The sequence below is a fragment of the Nothobranchius furzeri genome, chromosome 18 (genome assembly GCF_043380555.1).
Source record: "Nothobranchius furzeri strain GRZ-AD chromosome 18, NfurGRZ-RIMD1, whole genome shotgun sequence".
NCBI classification, from domain to species: Eukaryota; Metazoa; Chordata; class Actinopteri; order Cyprinodontiformes; family Nothobranchiidae; genus Nothobranchius; species Nothobranchius furzeri.
The window spans coordinates 23,215,793-23,236,739 of NC_091758.1; the positions used below are offsets into that span (position 1 = coordinate 23,215,793).

Consider the following 20,947-nt stretch of genomic DNA (forward strand, 5'->3'; position numbering starts at 1 on the left):
TCCTACTATATTTACTTTCTCTGTATTTGACTTTGATTTCTATCAATATTTTTCTATTTTTCTGTCTTGACATTTATATTGTAGCCTATCCAGTGTGTATATCTTTATTATGGGACTGTGTACTGTTTGTTCATTGTTAGTGTTGGTTGGAGAAAAATATGTATTAGCACTCTAGATTGTTCTGCTACCCAGTGAGGAAAATCTGGAAACTTTAAATTCTTTAAATCCAAACTATGAAGGACACAGATGCTTAAATATAAAAATATATTTCTGTGTGTAGGCCTACCAACTATTTATCGGTCAATTTCATATTGCAATATTGTCTAAGATATTATTTTGAATAGTATTTTAATATATTGATATGAAATTATGTTTTATACAATGTATTTATTGTTTTTTTGTTTCTTTATGTCGTCTCAAACCTTTCACTGCATGTAAGCTTGTAAAAGCACCATCAGATTTACACTCACGACGCAGCGTTTGTGTTTTCTTAGACTCATGCGCTCATATCTCCGGTCACACACATCGTTCTGTCTGTAGTGGTGAAATTAAAGCAGTGTCAGAGTATCTCATTATGTTTAAAAAAACACACACGGCAACAAGGCGACTAAATCATCAGTCATGTTGCAAATATTAGTTTAACAACTAGTGTGGCACGTCTATATAAAGATCGCTGCTTTTGTGTTTGCTGAACACGTTTTATGATCTTTGGATTCTTGAATCACGCCGTCGTTGGAAAGGCTCGATTAAATCTGTTTTTTAAACAATAGGATCTATGTAAATCTTAATGAGGTAGCACTGCATGAAGCCTTTGCAGCTTTCATCACTGGTTCACTCTTTATTATTATTATTATGTGCTCTCATGTTCATGTGAATGTAAATCCAGGGGTTAAATTGGGACGTATTCCTCCTTTATGAGAAGGTGTTTGGCTCATACTGAGGAAAACACTTTAAAACGTTTTGTTGTTTTATGAATCAAATAAAACAAAAAGATACTGTCATTTCATTGTGTTTTTTTTTTTTTGGGTTGTTGGTGCTTTCTAATCTTGCTCACTCCCAGTTTAACCCCTGATGTTCTGTGTGTGAACCTTGGCCCAGTCACACTTATGTTGTACAAAAATAAACAGAAGCCTTTTAAAAGACTTTTTGCTAACAATCAATCTTCCCAGCCTTAAAAACATCAATCTAAATGTGTTTTTGTATTATTTTGAAGGTGTGATTATGTTTAGAAATTATAAATAATACTTATTTATAGACAACCTGAATTTCAGAGAAGTAGTTTAAAACTTACAAGACAGGTTAGCTTCTGGCTAGTCTGAGTGCAGTTAAGACTAAAATGTGTGACTGACATCTTTAAAAACGGCTCTAAACTACAAAAATTAATAGCAGATTAAACTGAGTATTAAAAAGATTATGTCAGTTTTGCATTACCTCATTTGGGCAAAAAAAATCAGAAATTCCTGTTTTACCTTCTATTTGATGTTTTCATTTGACTGACACAAAGCATATAGATGAACGTACATAATAACGTAAATATGCTGGAACTAGCAAAAAGCTAGTCTCCAAAAACCTTGGCCCCTGGATGCATCAGAAAAGTTATTTAGCTGTTGTTGTTATTTATTCTTGTAAATAATCATAAACATTTTTATGTAAATAACTATAATATGATACTGGTAGTGGTGGTGTTAAAGGTGCCTATAGCTGAGCTGCTGTAAAGTTTAGAGGTTTTGAGCGTTTTTAAAACAGCAGTGGTTCACTTTGGTCTTTGCCGTGCTTGGACTAGCCGTTAGCCCATCAGTTCAGTCCTGTTGGATGTAAACTATCACAACAAAAGCTGTCCACTGATTTATAACAGTTGCACAGATACTCTCACACAAAATAATTTGTAATGATTCAATTGTGCTCAGGTTCCTACACTTTTCTCTTTTTTTTTTTTCATTATAAGTTCAAATCCTTGATGAAAATTCAGCCTGATCTTTAAACCGAACTTGTTCTCCGTCATTTGAAATTCACAGACCCGTGACAAAATACAGTCTAGGTCCAAGCCTTTTCCATCCTCACTCATTCACCAATTTTATTCATCATCCCAGTCAAACGGTGCTCTCTACAACACCTGCTGTCTGAAAACTCCTGATGTTGGTGCTAATGCAAAGCTCTCCATCCACCAACCGCTGTTTCCTCTGTTCGGCTCAGATTTGCTGGTGAGGCGTGCACATCCTGCAGCCTCCTATAATTATTCTTGCTGGATAAAAGAAGCTCTCGCTGCCTTCAGTGCCAGATGCAAGTCCTGCCTGCGTTTTTTTACACCATCAGAGCGATCCCTTCTTACATTCCAAAAGGAGGTCAGCAGGTTTGGATGGCAAAAAAAGCATGCAGTCTGCGCTTTCCATGTGTACAGATTTATTGTAATTGTACAAATGTGTTTTTGATGGTGACTCTTGTTTTCTTCACATGGCCTCGTTGCAAAGGCTGTATATTACGGTTCACATATGAGTTTTGTTGTCTTTATTTTAATTTAGTTTAATTCTTTAGACAACGTTTTGTTTTTGTTTTTTCGTTCTGTGCTCCTTGTTTTGAGGATCCCCTGCAAACACTGCCTTCTACTCTGAAGGAGCACTACACAAAATTATCTGTCACTTTTTATTAACAACCAAATAAATAAATGCAGCTTGAATGACGGGTAGCATGCGGACTACTGTTTGTATCCTGTACTTTTTTATTTCTAAAGTTTTGTTTTTATCTCCACATCTATAATAACAACCAACTTCATCCAAAGTTCAACATTTTTGAAGGGATGCAACCTTTATGCAGCAGTTTTAACTGGCAGTCTATGTATATTGTGTCTAGATCCATACATTCATCTGTATACATGAAGAATATGTGTAAATTTAATGGGCAGAGGCTTTGCTTCATAGGTAATCTTTGGCATAGCAGTGGGACAATGCAAATTGTGCTAGACCGATGCCTGTTCATCTATTCTGTGGTCATCTAAATGTTTAATCTTGAATAAAAGTGCTTTTTGTTCTCAGCAATTCAGTTAAATTTGTACGTAATTAATCAGCTGTGTGCACAATCGAACCACACAAAGAAGGATGTGAGAATTAATCTAATTTATTCACAAACACATCTGGGGAGAATGGAAAAGTGTCAGTAAAACATAAATTGATTATGAAGTCACGACTGAAAGGGATATAAATGATGCTTGGGATGAATACTGCTGTCAAAGTTTAGAATTAAGATGGTACCAGGACACACTGGAAGGGGTGGAGTCATATTTCATCTTCCAATCAGAAGCCACTGAATATATTGGGAAAAATACACTACTACATTTGGCCACTAGAGGGCATAAACCACTGTTTCTCCATTTCCATTTCTGTGAAATGCATTACTGTGTTTCTGTGAGAAAGTCTAGAGGAGCCAAATAAAACAGGATAATCATCAGACAGAGGTCAGATGTACACTATTCAACACATCCAATATAAAATATATTACTACAGCTGCAGCAGCACATCTGATAAATATATATTCTCTTGAGCTCAACATATAAACCCATATATTTGGTATGTGGGGTGATAAGAGAGTTTGCCTTTTAATAGAGGTAGCAGAGCTGTGCTGTCCTGCAGGGGACACAGAATACATTGAGTTGATTTTAGCTAACTCCTGCAGCATTTCTTTCCCTTGCTGCACAAACACATAAAGCAATAGAAAAGCACATTTTGTGTTAGCATCTGCAGTAGAGAGCCATAAGTCATGACAATCAGCTCTGCAAGGGTAGGAAAATCTAATTGCTGCCATTGCTATCAGTTATACATAATTATCTTTCCTCTGTAACTTGCTTGTTAGAACAGAAACAGAAACATAATGCAATGGAAAACAATCAAACTCGTGGAAATTAACGAGCAGACCTCAGTGGAGCAGCGGTGTTGCAGCACTAGCTGCATATTACAGTGTGGGCACAATTCACTGGCTACACAACTTAAAGAGCAAGTCACCCCCAAATCATTTTTTTTTTGCTGATAAACTATATAAATGAGTGTCTAATTGTGTTGTAGACAAGTGTAGACAATAATTTTGCATTTTTGTGCATTTCAGTTAAAAAAAATTCCTGCCTAAAACTTTCAGTGTTGTGCCGACGTAAGGTAAAAACTTTGCACTGCATTTGAATTTAAATCTGTCATCACTATTGGCTAAGAGGTACACTATGGCCAGCCTATAGCTAGTACATTATGATGTCACAATGCCGTTGTGAGCCTGTGTGTGTGTGTGTGTGTGTGTGTGTGTGTGTGTGTGTGTGTGTGTGTGTGTGTGTGTGTGTGTGTGTGTGTGTGTGTGTCTTGGTCTGCTAGGTCCAGGAAGTGGGAGGGGAGTAAGACTCTGGTAGGGGGCGACCCTTACAAGAAGCGTAGTTCACTCCCACTTCATGTTTGAAAAATGCAACAAATGCTGTTGCCTAGCAGGCCGAGAGGGCAGAGCCACTAACAAAAACACACACAGGCTCACAATGGCATTGTGACATCATAATGTACCAGTTTACATCATAGCATACCTCTTAGCCAATAGCGGTGGCAGATTTAAATTCAAATACAGTGCAGAGTGTTTACCCAACGACGGCGCAACACTGAGTTTTAGGCAGAATATGTAAATTTTAACTAAGATACACCGAAGTGCAAAACTATGCGTGTCTGCAGCACGATTAGACTCTCATTTATAGAGTTTATCAGCAAAAAATAGTTGATTTGGGGGTGACTTGCTCTTTAAATGTTTATGAGCAGCAAAGAAATTTTAATATCAAAGATAATCTAAGCAAATAAAAATGCAGTTTTAAAATGAAGGTTCCATTCATTAGTAGAACAGAGACATCTAAAGCATTTTGGCTTTGTTTATATGAAATAGGCTAAAAGATCTCAAAAAGCAACACATCATGACTCGTGCTGAAGAAATGAAAGAACAACAGATTTCAAACACACATCTAAAGCCTTGCTTGGTTAAGGTTAGCAGTCAGAAGTCTTAATTCTACAATAATTAAGAGGCAAGGTTGACAAAATGGCCTCTATGGGAGAGTTTCTAGGCCAAAACCAGTACAAAGGTTTAGCCCACATCTACCCAAAAATCATCTCAACGACCCTTGAGGACACTCGGAAAAATGTTTTGTGGACTGATGAGACATAAATGAAACTTTTTGGAAAGTGTGTGGCATGTCTCGTTACATCTGGTGTTAATCTGTATTTTTGAAAAAAACATCATACCAACATCAAACATGGTGGTGGTAGTGTTATGATCTGGGGCTGCTTTAGGACCTGGACCACTTACTATAATTGGTCAACCATGAATTCTGCTCTTATGTAGCACGTGTTTTTCTGTTTGTTTAAGTTGATTGTTTTTTATTTAAACAATAGGCATTCATGACACCTCCTGGATGCAAATGGCCATTATTTCTACGAAAACATCTTAACTGTGTCTTATTGAATTGTTCAGAAATATTTTGGAGCATTACTTTGTTTAATTACTACAGTTTTTTTTAATAAACAATAAAAAGCACATTAGTTTTGTGGCAAAGTCTTTAGTTTCCCAGGTGTTATTAACATTCATAAATAAGCAACTAAATAAATGTGTATAACTATTATAAAAATGCTATAGTGAACTTAAGACACTATACGTGTCTGAATATTATATAAGATTTCTATAGCAGCACATCTGCCATGCGATGTGTAAGTATAAATTCCATTGTAGGTTAAAAATTAGTGCACAAGAAAATCTAAAATAAAGCATAGCTCATAAAATAAGAGAATGGAGCACTAAACTAGTCACCATTATAAATGGCATTTAGTAAAGGTGTGCATTGGCAAGAGTCTTGCAATACCATTCATCACAGGTGGCATGATATGACATATTGCAGTACTAAAAGCCAGAAAATATTTGCAATTTTTATGAATGAAATAGGAAAACTCAAGTTAGACACTTCCAGTGTTATTGCGAGATTTAATTTAGTTTATCTGTAAAGATCTTTACTGCTGCTGCCCAAAGGGTCAAACACCATTAATATACATAAAATCATAACTAAACTATAGATAAGCTCACAGCTAAAACAAGGTCAAAAACAGATAATACTGTGTGGAGAGGATAAAACACAGGTAGACAAAAAAAATGAAAATAAAAGAAAATCAAATAAGACGATAAGGAGATTGCAAAACTAAGCTAATGAGACTCATCAGGCAAATGACACAGATAAGACCCTTCTGTATACAAGAAGATGAATATACTTTATATAAAACCAACAACACTACAAATAGTAGTTACAAATAGGGGCCACTGGAAACTCAAACAGACTTAAAATACTGCCTTAGTTTAGGTTTGAAGCTCAAAATCGAAGAAAAGTGCCTGACATCCAGTGGGAGTTGGTTCCAACAGGACAAGTGACTTCAGGTCCACACCATGAGGCACATCATGGGTGTGAACTTCCATCTCTGTCTTGTCATTAAAATGCTAAAAGTTAGCTGACATCCAAAAGCACACATCATCTAAACAGTCCAAGAAGGGCTGAATCATTGACTGTAACTCTTAACAGCATAAATGTGGATCTTTAGTTAATGCCATGCTACCAAAACAATCCAATGGAGACCATTAGAACGAAGGCAGCAAAACTGCTGCCAACAAGCAGTCAGTGTCTGAAGTGTCTCAAGACAAAAATCTCTACACTGCTTTTAAATGTGGTATAACACAAAAAATTGCGATTTTTCAGTGTATCAATTTTTTCTTTCGTCCCTAGAGCAGGAGATAGCAACTCATCAGTAATTTATGTTTATTATGTGAGAATTTTCATCTGAAAGTGTTATTTTTAGCAAGAAATTTAATCTAAAAGAATGTGTTGATATTTTATTAAGTGAACTCATATGGCCAAATTCTTTTAGAAACTATTTTACAAAAAAAATCTAGGAGGAAGTTGTGTGAGATTGTTTCATTTGGAGAAATCGGGATGAATGTGTCACCAGAGTTGCTCCATCCCTACAGAGAAGTTATGTTCTTTGTCCTTTCCGTGTGCTGACTCAGAGGAAGCTTTCCATCATCCTGGACCCTGACCACTTGAATTAGCTGTACTGGAAATTTGCCGCGGCCTAGTTTTTCCCTGAAAATGATGGCCGTCTTGTCCAATCACGGCTCAGAAGAAGGCTAGGCCCCGCCCCTTGTCGGCTCTTGGGGCTGCCTGGACTAATCAGCGCTCGCCTCCGCGGGTTCAGCCATTTTGTAAGAAAAATCAAGCAAGTCTGCCGCCCTACCTTCGCTTCAGACCTGCAGTTTTTTTCTTGTGCAATGGACGGGTAAGTGAAAAAACCGGACTTAAGACTTACATTTTAAAGATAAACTACCGCAGAAGTCAATTTATCCCTTATGTTGTCCGTATGCCTTAATGCTATAACTTCTTAGGTTGTTTCGCTGGAATAATTAGACCTGGGAACTTTACTCGAAACAGTTTCTTTCTTCAAAACATGCAACAGTTAGCAGGAGCGGACGCTAGCTAGCAGCAGCTAGCCACTGGTAGCGTCACCGCTTTCCGTCATAATTTATGTGAGTTGTTTTCAGTTATTTCACTGCTCTGTGAAGGCAGAAATTGCTGTTAGCAAAACCGACCTAATGTCCTAAATACGCGCTTTTCTTTATTTTCGTCGAAAACTCGGCGTTTTTCATCAAAGAACGGTAGTTCGCGGTGGCTAACTGTACCTTTGTAACTTCACGGGAACTCGAGCTGAGCTAAAGCAACGTGTCTCATTTCCGCATTCATTTGTTCGCGGAGAGCCAGGGCCATGTTGAAGATGTCTGGCCCGAAGATCTGATGTTGATTCAATCAGAGACCTCAGTAGCGCCTAATCTTATCGGGGTAAGATGTTCAATAGCGTATTGTTTACTTGAAAGGCGTTTTACTATTTTGATCACCTGGTTTAGATCGGTTGAAATACTTCCACGTGAGGTGTTTAGAGCTCACAACATAGCTTAAAACTGGAATCATTTGTTTTGAAATTCTCCTAATATTTCACTGTAAAGGTTTGTTTTTGTTTTTTTCCCTACAGCCGCCTAGACGCCACTGAGTTGTACCCTCTGGGATCCGGCTACGTCCCTGAAATTGAGTATGTATTTGTGAGCTGTTAGACTGGTTAGGTACCAGTCAGGTTGGCTTCTGTCGGGCATTTTGAATTTCATGTTTTCTTAAACCTGAGAGTGACAAAGATAAGAAAAATCCGATTAATTTTTCATCTGACTTTGTTTTCGCCCTTTTCAGCAGTGTCCATGATATATCCGTTGGCACAAAAGTAAGTGAACCTACTCCCCTTTTTCTCTTTTATTTTCACCGCACTCCGTTTACTCGTCAAATTTAAGCTATCGTGTTGTTTCAGTAAATGGTGAAGATCTGTTACGGGTTAGACCCGAAGCCCCCTAGCTCAGACACGCCTTCCTCTATAATTGCAGAGTTTCGAACCTGCAACCTTCTTGCTACGAGGCAACAGTGCTACACCATTACACAGCCCCTCTTTATGTATATATGAAATACGACTAAAGGGTCGGTGAACGGGGCTTCCAGTTTAGCTATGGATTGTGAATTGTTTCAGAATTCACTTACAATAGATTTTCTGAGGTGGGGCTGCTATGTTTTCCTGTCTGTTTGCTTGTTGCTGGTGAAATGAAACTTCCTGTTATTTTTTGTATTCCTTAATAGTCGGTTGGCCTTCCTGGACTATTACACAGACTTCTAACACTTAATGTTTTTCTATCAACCTTATTTTGCTGAAACTTGCAGAATAAATCAGTTAATCTAATCCTAACTCTTAAGTATTGATTTTTATTTTCTCCATAGTGTACCTTAATGAAAAAGCTCCTGTATGCTGGCTTGTTGACTAACAGGCACACATCCTTCTAAAGTTTGTACTCAATAAAAAATCCTTCTCAGGTAGTATTCCTTGGTAACTGGGCTTGGGGCGGTTATGTGTACCTGGACTAATTGATCACAGCTCTGAGCTGTAACCGTTCTCCCACAGCCGTCTTCAGCTTTTTAGTCAAAGGTTTTTACAATGTTTAAACTAGAGCAGAAGCATACGTGCCCATTAGTGTCCTGTCACACCTCTAACTCTCTTAATAAGGTCAGTAGTTTTAATTTTTATTAACTATACTGTTTCTGGTTGGTAATTTGGCTGCAGCTTCTTCTGTTATTCGTCCTTCCAACGTTTGCCATTTTGTGAGATTTAAATGTGCTGTGGTAATGATAATGATGAGTTATGGAGCCTTGCCTTGCTGGAATCTGTAATTACTTAGTCTGGGCAGAGTGTCTGAAATTCCGTGGTCACATTCCGATCCCCCTCCTCCTCCTGAACCCCCATTGAGGCACGGATCCCTCCCCCTCTGCTGACGAAGGCTGGTCACAGGGAACAAGCATGTCTGTACCTGTTCTCCTCTCCTTTGTTTCTTTCCTGGGTGTTTCACCAACCAGCAACCTGGCAAAGACCATAATAAAATGTCGTATCAGACTTGGACCAAAGTTCAAATTAAGCACATCCAGTTTAGTTTTTCTGGAGATGTGCAAACAAATGTTACAGTCACAGTTGGTGTAAAACGGCCACTTGACAGTTTAACAAATGATCCAGCTTTGTCAGCACTCCCTGAAGGTTGTTATTAAACCATCCTCCGCTCGCTCCGAAGATATAAACAAGTCGATCAGCGTTTATTTATCTTGAGCATAAATACGTTTAAGACCTTCACTAGCAAGCTTATTATGGGCTTTGTTTATTTAGTCATTGCCTTGTAACTTTTTCCAGACTTCAAAAGTTGTAGTTTGTATGTAGTTGTGCAGTTTTGAAAGAGCTCATGTTTCTGAACTCAAATGCAGACTATTTTAGGTGTTAAGTTAATAGAATGGGGAAGTACAGAGACGGGTCCAGACCACGGTCCTGTGGAGGAAGCGAAGGAATCTAGCTGTTCTTCCTGTTTGTAGTTTGTCTGCTGACTGATAAAGTCACACAGTGAGGCCACAACCCATTTGTCAGGTTGGAGCCACTTCCTTGATTTCTCATGATCCGTTTGCCCTCGGTTTAACTTTTTAAATGTTGCGTTTTTATTTAAAAGAAATTTCTTGCCACCAATTCTGAGCTCCAACACCGTGTCTAAAGCATTCAGATATTTTAAAATACTGAAGCTGTTGGGTATTCTAGCTTTGATGTGTGTATTTAATTCAAGGGTAAGTGGATTGAGTCAGGAATCAACACGTTTCAGAGCATGCTTAAATGTGGAAATCCAGATTCACTCTGTATGTTAAACTGCTGGTAAATGTTGGTCTGGGTTTCAGAAAAGTCAAAACAATCAAACAAAACATTTATATTGCAACGTTCTTTAGAGATTGCTGGATTTCTTTTTCTAAATCTTGCCTGCTGTTAAGCAAGCACAGTGTTTTTGCATATTTTGATGTGAGGTGAGGAGGAATGTTGCCAAACCTGGTGGTTAGAGATCTGTTTGCTCTTCAACCACTAGTGTCTTTGCGGCTCCATATGCACACGCTGCTGTGTAACAATGCTCCTAGTCTCAGGCTGAACAGGACATTCATTGTGGAGTGTTGTCGAGCTTACACTGCTGAGCCACTTCTTGTGACTTCAGTACTTCATTTTGCTCCACCATAAACACATTGAGCTGTGAGAACAGTGCTGAGATGGCTGTTTATAGACATGCTAGGAGAGTGTAAACAAGACGCTAGTGTCAACTTGTATTATAAAGGTTTTGTGTTCAACCCTCTTCCTGATTATATATGTGATCTACAAAAAATGTGACTGCTGTGGGTTCACGCTGGGTGACGACATTGACATACATTTTGCATGTTGCCCAAGGCTAAAATGTGGCATGTCATTTTTAGGAATTAGAATTACTTTTTACTGTGAAAGAGGAGAGAAAAAAGAGTGACTTGGATTTTATCTGCAGAAAGTTTAGAGCACTATGCTTTTCCTGGTGAAAAGGATGGAGTTTTGCCAAATCTTCCTTTGGTTATCACATTGCTTCCTGCTTTATCTCACTGCAGCTCAGTAACACGAGACCTGTGCTCTTTTACCAGTCATGCTGTGGTTTCAATGAGCACAGTGAAGTGAGCCGTTGTTTCTCTTTTTTCTGCAGAGGGGATCAGACGAACTCTTTTCTTCTTGCATATCCAACGGACCCTATATCATGAACTCAGGTAAGGGGGGTTGCCATGGAGGGTTGGATCCTTTTTATTTAGGGGCTTGGCGTGTCTGTCTTGTTTGTGTTACCATGACGATCAATCCATTATTCACAAAGAACCAGAGCCCTGTGTTCCCTCCCTGATTGTATCAGCTTCTGTTTTCTCCTGCAGCCAGTGGCAACGACAGCAAAAAATTCAAAGGTGATGTCCGCAGTCCTGGTGTTCCGTCACGTGTGGTCCATGTACGCAAGCTTCCCAACGACATCAATGAGGCTGAAGTTATAAGCCTGGGACTGCCTTTTGGAAAGGTCACGAATCTGCTGATGCTGAAAGGCAAAAACCAGGTAAGAGGAGGAAATGCACATCTGTTCACCCGACCCATGTGGCTAGCAGAACCGGTTGAACTTTTTTTCGCGCTAGAGTCTGGTTTAAAGGATCTGCTTTCTGTCCTGACCTGAAATTCTAACAATGATCCTTTTGTTACTTTCTAATGGCTTTTGTGTGTTGATGAACAATTCTCTTTTTGCAGAAGTTTCTAAGTCTCTTGGTTGTCTGTCTCTTTTACTCCAGAGCAGTAAATCCTCCCGATTCAAAGCACTAAGATGTGCTATAGGATGGTGCGTTGTGTCTGATAACAGAGACAATAAATGTGTATCTTCTCCACAGGCCTTCCTGGAACTCAACAGTGAGGAGTGTGCACAGACGATGGTGAGCTACTACTCTTCTGTCACCCCCGTCATCAGAAACCATCCCATCTACATGCAGTACTCCACTCATAAGGAGCTCAAGACGGACAACTCTCCAAACCAAGTGGTAAGGGTTCAAGTTGCTGCAAGGTGTTTGAACTACAAGTGTGGTTGCGTCTGAAAACTTTGCATGTATCTTCAACTTGTTTGGGTGTTTTACAATGCTAGTCATTGCTGATCCACATCTAAGCAGATGTCCTCCTCTTTAGCGTGCCCAAGCAGCTCTGCAGGCAGTCAACGCCCTCCATGGAGGTGGAATAGGAAGTGTGGCTATTTCTTCAGATGCTAGCAGCATGGCGGGAGGAGTAGCCCAAAGTCCTGTCCTCAGGGTCATCGTGGAAAATCTATTCTACCCCGTCACCCTGGATGTTCTACACCAGGTACAGGCAGCCACTGGTTGGATTAATCCGGAGTTTAATTCTAATGCCATTCACCCGAGTTTCAGATTACGGGGAAAATGGAAGTAGTTGATGCATTTGGTTGTTTTAATGTAATCATCACGTTTGGTTTCCATTCTGAAAATCATTGTCACGGACAGCGACCACTCTTGATCTTTTTATTGAGTTCGGTTTCCTTTGACTCCTCAAGCTGTGACTCCCGTCTCCTCGTTTTTCTGCTGAATATTTTAAATGTCGTCTTCGAAGTTAATAAAATTAGCTTAACTCGTCTTTTCTCTGCAGATCTTTTCGAAGTTCGGTACAGTACTGAAAATCATCACTTTCACCAAGAACAACCAGTTTCAGGCTCTGATCCAGTATGCTGACGCCATGACAGCTCAGCACGCTAAACTGGTAAGACTGGTTTCTGTCAAAGGGGTTAACCTGATGTCAGTGGGCAAATAACTGACTTCCCTTAATCTGGCTGTTTAGGTGGTTCGTAATCAAACCCGTTAAAATAATATTTTTTCTGATCAACCCTTTTACCTGGTCAGAAGACTAATGGTTGATTCTTGTTCCTTTAGTCCCTTGATGGCCAGAACATCTACAACGCTTGCTGCACCCTGAGAATCAGCTTCTCCAAGCTCACCAGCCTCAATGTCAAATACAACAATGACAAGAGCAGAGATTACACCCGCCCAGACCTGCCCACTGCTGATTCACAGCCCAGCATTGACCATCAGGCCATGGCAGCAGCTGCTTTTTGTAAGATTTCAGATGTTTCCTTTTTTCAGTATTTTTAGTTCATCTTGACACAATTGCAGTTTTAATGGTACTTGGTTTTGCAGCTGCTCCAGGTATAATCTCAGCCTCTCCCTTTGGAGCTCATGCCTTCCCACCAACCTTTGCCATCCAGCAGGCAGGTCCGTAGAAAATACACTTGTGTGTTTTTTGCTAAATAAAACCTGAATGTGCTTTTAGTTTGATTTATTTTCTTCCTCATCCTAGGTCTGTCAGTTCCTGGTATCCCCGGTGCCTTGGCGTCTCTGGGTGTGGGTCACAGCAGCATGGCAGCTGCGGCAGCAGCAGCAAGCCGGCTTGGCCTGTCAGGGCTTGCTGCTGCCGGGGGACATAACGTCCTGTTGGTCAGCAACCTGAACCCCGAGGTTAGTACCCTTTAGGCTTAAATCAGCCCTTCGACCTGTTTGTCATTTCACCGATTTAATTAGAGCCAGTTTCCCTCCTCATTCACCTGGCATTATTTGAGTCAACAAGTTGAACTGCTACTGTTTATTTGAAGTGTCCAGGATCACTGAGGCGAAAGCTTCTTTCTTTCAGGACTTCCTCGTGTTTGACCAAACCTGCTGTATTTCTTTACCTGCCACTTTGCTCACTGTAAATTTTAAGTTTATTTAAAAAAAAACTAACTTCCTTTTTGTTTTGAAAGAGCTTACCATTTCATACTTTCATTTTGTCCGTTAGTTATATTCATTCTTGAGTTGTTGGAGAGACAATATTACTTTATAATGGTGGGTTGTACCTTTACTATATATTAGTATGTAGTCTGTAGTATTCTGCCATCCCCAGAGCATTACCTGTAGTTGTGACAAAGTTTGGTTATCTATTTGTAGACTTTGAAACTTGTAGCTGGATTTAGCTGTTTTTATTTATAATTGTTAAGTCTAAACAAACAGGATGTAAATTTAAAAGTACATATTGTCTCTGCCTTTTTCTGTATTTCATTGTTAATCTTTTTTTCTCTTCTTTTTCTTCTAGTGTTCCCATAGTGACAGTGCATTTTAATTTAGCCAGTTCTGCTGTCTGAAGTACTACATTTCTTTGTGTATACTGACCTTTTATTTTATTTTTGTAACTTTTTCTCTATTCTTTCTGTCCCCCCTCCCTCCTTATTTTTAAACCCCCATCACCTTGTTACCTTGCCAACTGACTGCACGCCCAACGACCACCTGTTCCTTCTGTCCTCCTTTCCTCCCCATCACTACAACTCCCCCACCCACCTCCGCCCCATCATTACATGGCCCTAATTTGGATTTGACACACACATAAATGCTCATCACCACCTTTTTTGCCCCCATCATTTTGCCACATCTGCCCCTTCACATCCATCTTCCCCTCCATTTTTGACACTTTCCAAATCTCTTCCTCCTGTTCTGTCTTCATCCTCCACATCCCTCATGCCTCTCCTCTCCTCCATGGTACTGTGGCCTTCCTGTGGACCTCGCCGCCTGTGGCCTGCGGACATGTCCCGACTCCACTCCACTGTCCTCCACTCCGCTCCGTCTCTTTTACCCTGTCCCCTCTCCCCTTTTGGCCCCGCTGCTCCTCCCTGCTGTCTCTAAAGAGCGTTACGCCACACTGCCTCTTTATTCTTTTCGGTACGTTATCATCCTTTCATCTCCTTTTTTATTACTACTGTTACCTGGCGAGGTGGGCATGTCTTGTCTCATGTTGTTGGCTTTGTTTTTATTTTTTTAACCATCATCGAGCTATGGGGCTATGAAGGGTGGGGGTGTCTGTTTTGGGGTTTGTATGGTTTGATTGTTGTGGGTTTGTGTGAGGAGAGTAAGGTGGGACACCACTGAGCTGCAGCATTTCATGATTTGAAACGCAGTGATTTATTTTTCTCAGCCAAACAAAACTTAACCTGCAGAAATCCACTTAAATACAAACAAAGACTTGTCTACTTTTTAATTTAAACCTTTTTTTGAAACTCTTACGTGCAATTTCGGAAATGTTTTGTGCATTTAAAGATGAAATGCTGCTGCTTTTATTTATTTTTGACCATGGGCATAAATGCCTCTGGTTTTGCTAGTGCGGTATTTGGTCGGTTGCTGTATCGTAGGTATGTGCATGAATAGTTTATTTCTGCATGTTTCCATCCGGGCTTCCAGTTGGCCGGTTAATTAATCTTAACTTTAGAGCAATCAAATCAATCAAAACTACTCACAACTCTTACTGATTTATGTCTTCAAATGACTGCCTCTCTCTCTTCAAACTCGTTTTAGCACTTGTTTGTGAATTAAGAGGATTTAGGTTTAGTCGTTGCAAAACCAAGAAGATTTGTAGATTAGAGCAACGATTACGTGAATCAGATTATTCATTAGTAGGATTATAAATCTCCGGATCTCTAATTTGGCGGTTTAGTTTTCGTTGCAGTGATTGGTTGTGTGGCTCCTGTTTAGATTGTGTGGTAAACGGTCTTTGCTGCCTTGGTGACACCCTCCCCTTCCTCCCCAGGTGTGTATGGCGATGTGATGAGAGTGAAGATCTTGTTTAATAAAAAGGAGAACGCTCTCGTCCAGATGTCTGATGGTACCCAGGCTCAGCTCGGTAAGCTACACTCCAGCCACACAAGGTGCAATTGTTCCCTCTTTGATCTTTTTCTTTCATCTCCCCCATTTCTATTATTTTGCCATCTATTGTTTCCACCCTTTGGTTTGTGAGATTCTACTGGTTTCATTCACTGGTCTGTCTGTGTAATGCTCCCTTCTCTCGTCTCAAGTATTTGGTTATTCATTACAGCTTTGATGTTTCTAAATTGTTGTGATAAACTGAACCTGAGTCTTGTAGGTAAGGGTGACTACTGCAGATGAAATGAGTCAGTGGGGAGAGTAAAGAGCCGGTCTTTGTTTTGCAGCAATGAGCCACTTGAACGGCCAGCGTCTTCATGGCAGGGCCATGCGTGTAACGTTGTCCAAACACACAACAGTTCAGCTGCCCAGAGAAGGCCACGAGGACCAGGGCCTCACCAAGGATTTCAGCAACTCGCCTCTGCATCGTTTCAAGAAACCTGGCTCCAAAAACTACTCCAACATTTTCCCACCCTCTGCAACTCTCCACCTCTCCAACATACCGTACGTTCGTCCTTTCAGCTGCGTTTTGGTCGTAAACACGTGAAACATTGTCGGTTATTAATTACGATATTTATGTAAATGTTTCAGCTTCTGAGTTCAGTAATTGTAGCCCAATGCAAATCTGTCGTTACCTTTTTGTTTCATTGCACACTCGCCTGTTTGCATGTAGGCCTTCTGTGGTCGAGGATGATCTGAAGAGACTATTTGCCAGCTCAGGAGCTACAGTCAAGGCCTTCAAGTTCTTTCAGTAAGTCGGCTCAGTTACATTTTTTCCTGCTTGTCTGCTCAAAGGTCAGCATCATCAAACCTTTATCCTCTTTAACAGGAAGGACCGCAAAATGGCCCTGATCCAGATGGGCTCAGTCGAGGAGGCAATCGAGTGCCTGATTGAGTTCCACAACCATGATCTTGGGGAGAACCATCACCTCCGAGTGTCCTTCTCAAAGTCCACCATCTGAGTGCCTTCCACCCCCCTTCTGCTGCCATCTGAATGCTTCTGTTCTCTAGGTTGCCTTCAGTGAAAATGGCCTTCATATCATGTTTATAGTGGTGTGGTTTAGTTTATTTTCCCCCCTCTGTTGGAGAATGTTGCTCATTTATCCTGTTTTCTGGGTTTGGGTATCGGGTCCAGACCCTTCCTGTCCTCGTGTTCTGTTCCAGCTCCAAAGACCCTAAAAGATCTAAAAACAGAGCAAGTTCAGGTTCTGATTCATGTTTCATATGGAGAACAGAAGGTTGTCGTCAGCATTCCTTTGTACCATGCACATAATATAGTGTAGACTTGTTTACATCTGCCTATTTGTTGTTCAGATTTGAGAGCAAAACTGTGTTTTTATGTTTTCCTGCTCAGCGTTGGACACGGCTTCTGAGGAATTCTGGTAAATGAGCAACGTTCTACAGTGAAACGTGTTAAAGTAGAGGCAGCTTTCCCTCAGACCAAATCGCTTCAAAACACCCGCCCACAAACGCAGACCGCGCCAGACGCAACTCGGCGTGCCTTTTACTGCGTTGTTCAAACGTCCACATAGGCCTTTTTAAAAGCCACTTAGATCCAGTTTGGCCAGTCGGAAACGGTTAAAGATGAAGAATCTTTTGGTTTGAAACATCAACCTATTTTATCTAATTAGTACCCACCTTTTAATGTCTCCTCTCCTCTGTGGGGGTCCACACCACCATAACTCAGATCAGACACATTTTTCTTTTCTCTACAGTCTCGTGCCTTACTTCACCTCGGCCAGCACGCTCTGGCCTCGTAAGAACTTACCTGCCTTTCTTCAGACCTAGGTATTTACCAGCATTGTTCAGTTTAGTGGGTTAAGCTCATTCGATCCCCTTTTCCTTTTTATTTTCTATAAATATCTTTGTTTTATATGCATTTATCCTGATATGTATCTAGAAACTATGAATGTAAGTCAGTTAGATGCTTTCTGTTTTCTAGGTGATGTAGCAGTAGGCGGTGTTTAATATCCAGCTGCATTCAGCCTCCCTGTCCTACTCATTACCGTTTAGTCCTGCTGGGACTTTACAGCCTCGTTTAGCCAGATTCTATTCACATATATGTGTAAACTTATATATCCAATAATCTTTTTTTCTTTTTAATGTTAGAATTTACACGTGGATCTTGTCCAAGTTGAACAGACGTGCTTGTAGTGGTTTAGTTTGATGGCTATTGCAGTGCCTTGAGTTTTTATTCCGATGCTGAGACAAGCCTGGTCAGTTGTTTACCCCTCTTTCAGGTTTTTTCTCTTACCTGCCTTCAAAGATGCCTTCATACCATAATCAGGTAAATCCACCTGAGAGCAGCTGAAGGGCATTTCCTAATGACATATTTTTTCTTTATTCAGACTTGCGGGCTGTGAAAGCCGCACCCATTCCCTTGTCGTTGTCTTATTACACCAGTCGTGCACTTTCCCTAATGGTTAAGTCCAAGTTCGCCACACGATAGTCTTAAATGTCGCCACATTCCTGCGTGCCTCAAGCACCGGTTTCCACAAACTCGACCACTAAAGTCTTGGGCCGTGAACAGATGAGCTCTGTTTCTATTTTTGTAAAAGATTCTTATGCATGACTTAACTAAGCTTCATGTAGCTGCAGACGGTTTTTGCTGTTAAGGACCAAAGTGTGTTCTCCCCCTGCTGTTGTGATTTCATTGAGGGTTGTTTTTTATTTTATCTACAGCGACACAAGGTTCAAGATGAATTTTCTGTTGCAAGTCACATCTACTTCAGTGTAGCGCCTTATACTGTATTGTTTTTGTTCCAGTTGCAGAGCCGTCTTTGGTAGTCGCTTTAGAATCAACATGTAATTGAACACAGTCCTAGCTGTGTAGAAGATTATACACCTCTAAATGTTGTTGAAAGCTTTTACTTTTTTCCTTTTTATACGGGGGTGGGGTGGGCTTGTATGAGGCGGGGTTGATGATTGTATATATTCATGGTTTTGTACCACAGAATGATTTGGATTATATTCACTTTACGTTCAGAACATGTATATTTTGATAAACAGTGCAGACATGTTAAGCTCTTCTGGGCTGTAAACGCATAAAGATCTTTTGTAACACAAAGATATTAAACCTATCTGAACACACACGTGACTCTGTATGTGCCCCACCCCTCTTTATTTTGCCATTCTTGGCTTTTGCATTTTCTGCTTCCTTCAATAAATCTTTAGTTTGTTCCTTCCTTCATCCGGGCTCATTTGATTTCTCTCCTTTCCTGGTGTTGACCCGTACTGGTAACATTTTCTGCATTTCTCAAGTTTAATACTGGTGGCTTTTTAAGCCTTCTACTGTTTCCAACTTCATGCTCATCTCATCTGGACTCTGTTCTGCTCTGGTACGAACCAGCCATGCTGATTCAATATGCCACATTCCTAATATGAGTCTTTGTTTTGCACCATTTTGCTTTTGACTCTTGCAGTTTTGCAAGTTCTACTTAATGCTTTACCATGAAGCCATGTCGTTATATGAAAACCGAGTCCTATCAAGTTTATTCTAACTTCATGAAGCTACTGGAGATATCTGACATGGATCTTTCTCACTGTTTCTTAGCAAATGAGTGGTTTATAATTTGTCCAGAAGGGGGCAGCGTTGGTCTTTCAGAGAGCTCAAATGTGACTACCTGCCACACACACAATGTCAATAGTTAGTGGCTTGATCTCAGGAGCTTCCCTGGGCTTTCTGACATTACACGTTTTTCTTGGGAGTCCTTTAGAGACTAGTGGTGGGGATTAGTTTCAGATCGCCTGTGATTTTTAAGAAAGGGATGAGGCGAGAGAGTGGAGGGTGTCTATTTCTGCTGAAGGAGAGCAGGGTTTAGTTATTTAATGACCACAGCTTGTGAAGTAAGATCTTTAAATACAGCAAGATGGTTTGAATTTCACTCGCCCTGCTTTCCAGTGCCTTTGTTTAGTGGGAAACTACCGTGAAGGTTAGATTTCAGCCTCTCCATCATGGCAGAAATGGTTTAGGTCTGTAAACGAGGGCTACGTTTTCATCACCTCTTCTCCAAGCTTCATGGTAGAAATGAGTTTTAATCCTGCTTTGATATTTCAGACCCTTGTTTACCAGGAGCACTTCTCTCTGCCAGTAATTTAGAGCAGAACCTGTTCCCAGAATCCTCTTTTAGAATATATTAAAATTCAAAGTGATTGCATAATTAAAGGGAAAGTCAAAAGACGATTTTGTAGGTTTGTTTTGTGTTTGATTCACTTTGGATACGAACAGAAATACAGGAACCTGAGTCCTCATGTAACTGATAAACTATAAAATACGATAGCTTTTCTGTTTTAGTGCCATTTCTGCATTCAGACCCTTGGCTTGTTTGCGTTTATGGGTAAATAAAACCATGTGAGTCAGATTTTTTACCACATCTGGCAACATTTATTTACATTAGTACTGCAGTCTCTAATCAAGGGAATACTAGCAAACACCAAGGCCACGCAAATGCAAACCTGCTGGTTATCCGGGGGCTGAACAAGTGGTTCCAGTTCTATTCAGTTTGTGGCTCATTCAGTCCTAAAGATAAGAACACATTGAATGTTTTTGGACATTTAAATGTTTTTAGCCAACTTCAAGAGTCAGGATCTATTTAGCATCATTTCTGTCCCATGTGATGAGATTAGAATATTCTAACAGCTGTTGTAAAATAAAGAATTGCAAAAGCCCCCCCCCCCCCCCCCCCCCCCGAAATGACTTTTTTTTATCACACGTCAATGTTTCAGATCAGCAGATAGCCTGAATAAGTGCAGTTTTCAGGCCCAGATTACCTATAGGATTAAGAACCAAGTGAATAGCAGCTCTCTGGTCGCATGAAGCCCGCTAAAAGATCACAAAAAGCAAAACTTCCTCCTTTGTTCTGAAAAACTGCACGTACCAAAGAGAATAGAATACAGCTAAAGCAGTACAAGCTTTAACATGTAGTTAAGATCAGAGGTCTCGTTGATTCAACAAAAGAGATAGTACAGGCCAGTTTCACACTTATTAAGAATATCTTTATAATCCCCAATAATCTGGTGGAAATATTTTGTGGATTGGTGCGATAGATTAGGAAAGTGTGTTCCGTTAGATCTGGAGTAACCCCACATCTCAGGAAGATATCCTGCAGTCAAACATGGTGGTGGCAGTATGATGTTCTGTGGCTACTTTTGGATGACTTGCTGTAACTGGAAATAATCCACCAAAACATCTGACCTTTGACCCTAAACGTGCCTTTTCATTAACCCTTCACACAAGGTCAGGTTGGTTTGGAAAGCCTTTTTTACCCC

At 40.3% G+C, this 20,947-nt stretch overlaps 1 protein-coding gene across 4 annotated transcripts; it reads left to right on the forward strand.

Moving 5' to 3' along the window:
- Positions 1–7,209: 7,209 nt before the first annotated feature.
- On the forward strand, positions 7,210–16,867 carry ptbp1a (polypyrimidine tract binding protein 1a). 4 transcript variants are annotated; one of them, XM_015969650.3, is made up of 16 exons: positions 7,210–7,316; positions 8,064–8,120; positions 8,273–8,303; positions 11,140–11,200; positions 11,357–11,529; positions 11,852–11,998; positions 12,141–12,311; positions 12,612–12,722; positions 12,893–13,073; positions 13,157–13,231; positions 13,317–13,474; positions 14,671–14,704; positions 15,567–15,659; positions 15,967–16,183; positions 16,353–16,430; positions 16,509–16,867. In XM_015969650.3, exons 1-16 carry the CDS (start codon positions 7,309–7,311, stop codon positions 16,639–16,641), a joined length of 1,728 nt encoding a protein of 575 aa, XP_015825136.1. In that variant the 5' UTR covers positions 7,210–7,308; the 3' UTR covers positions 16,642–16,867. The 4 variants fall into 4 exon arrangements, with proteins under 4 accessions (XP_015825136.1, XP_015825137.1, XP_015825138.1 ...); XM_015969651.3 differs by having other exon boundaries at positions 7,226–7,316; positions 8,276–8,303; XM_015969652.3 differs by lacking the exon at positions 7,210–7,316 and adding an exon at positions 7,736–7,873.
- The last annotated feature ends 4,080 nt before the right edge of the window (positions 16,868–20,947 follow it).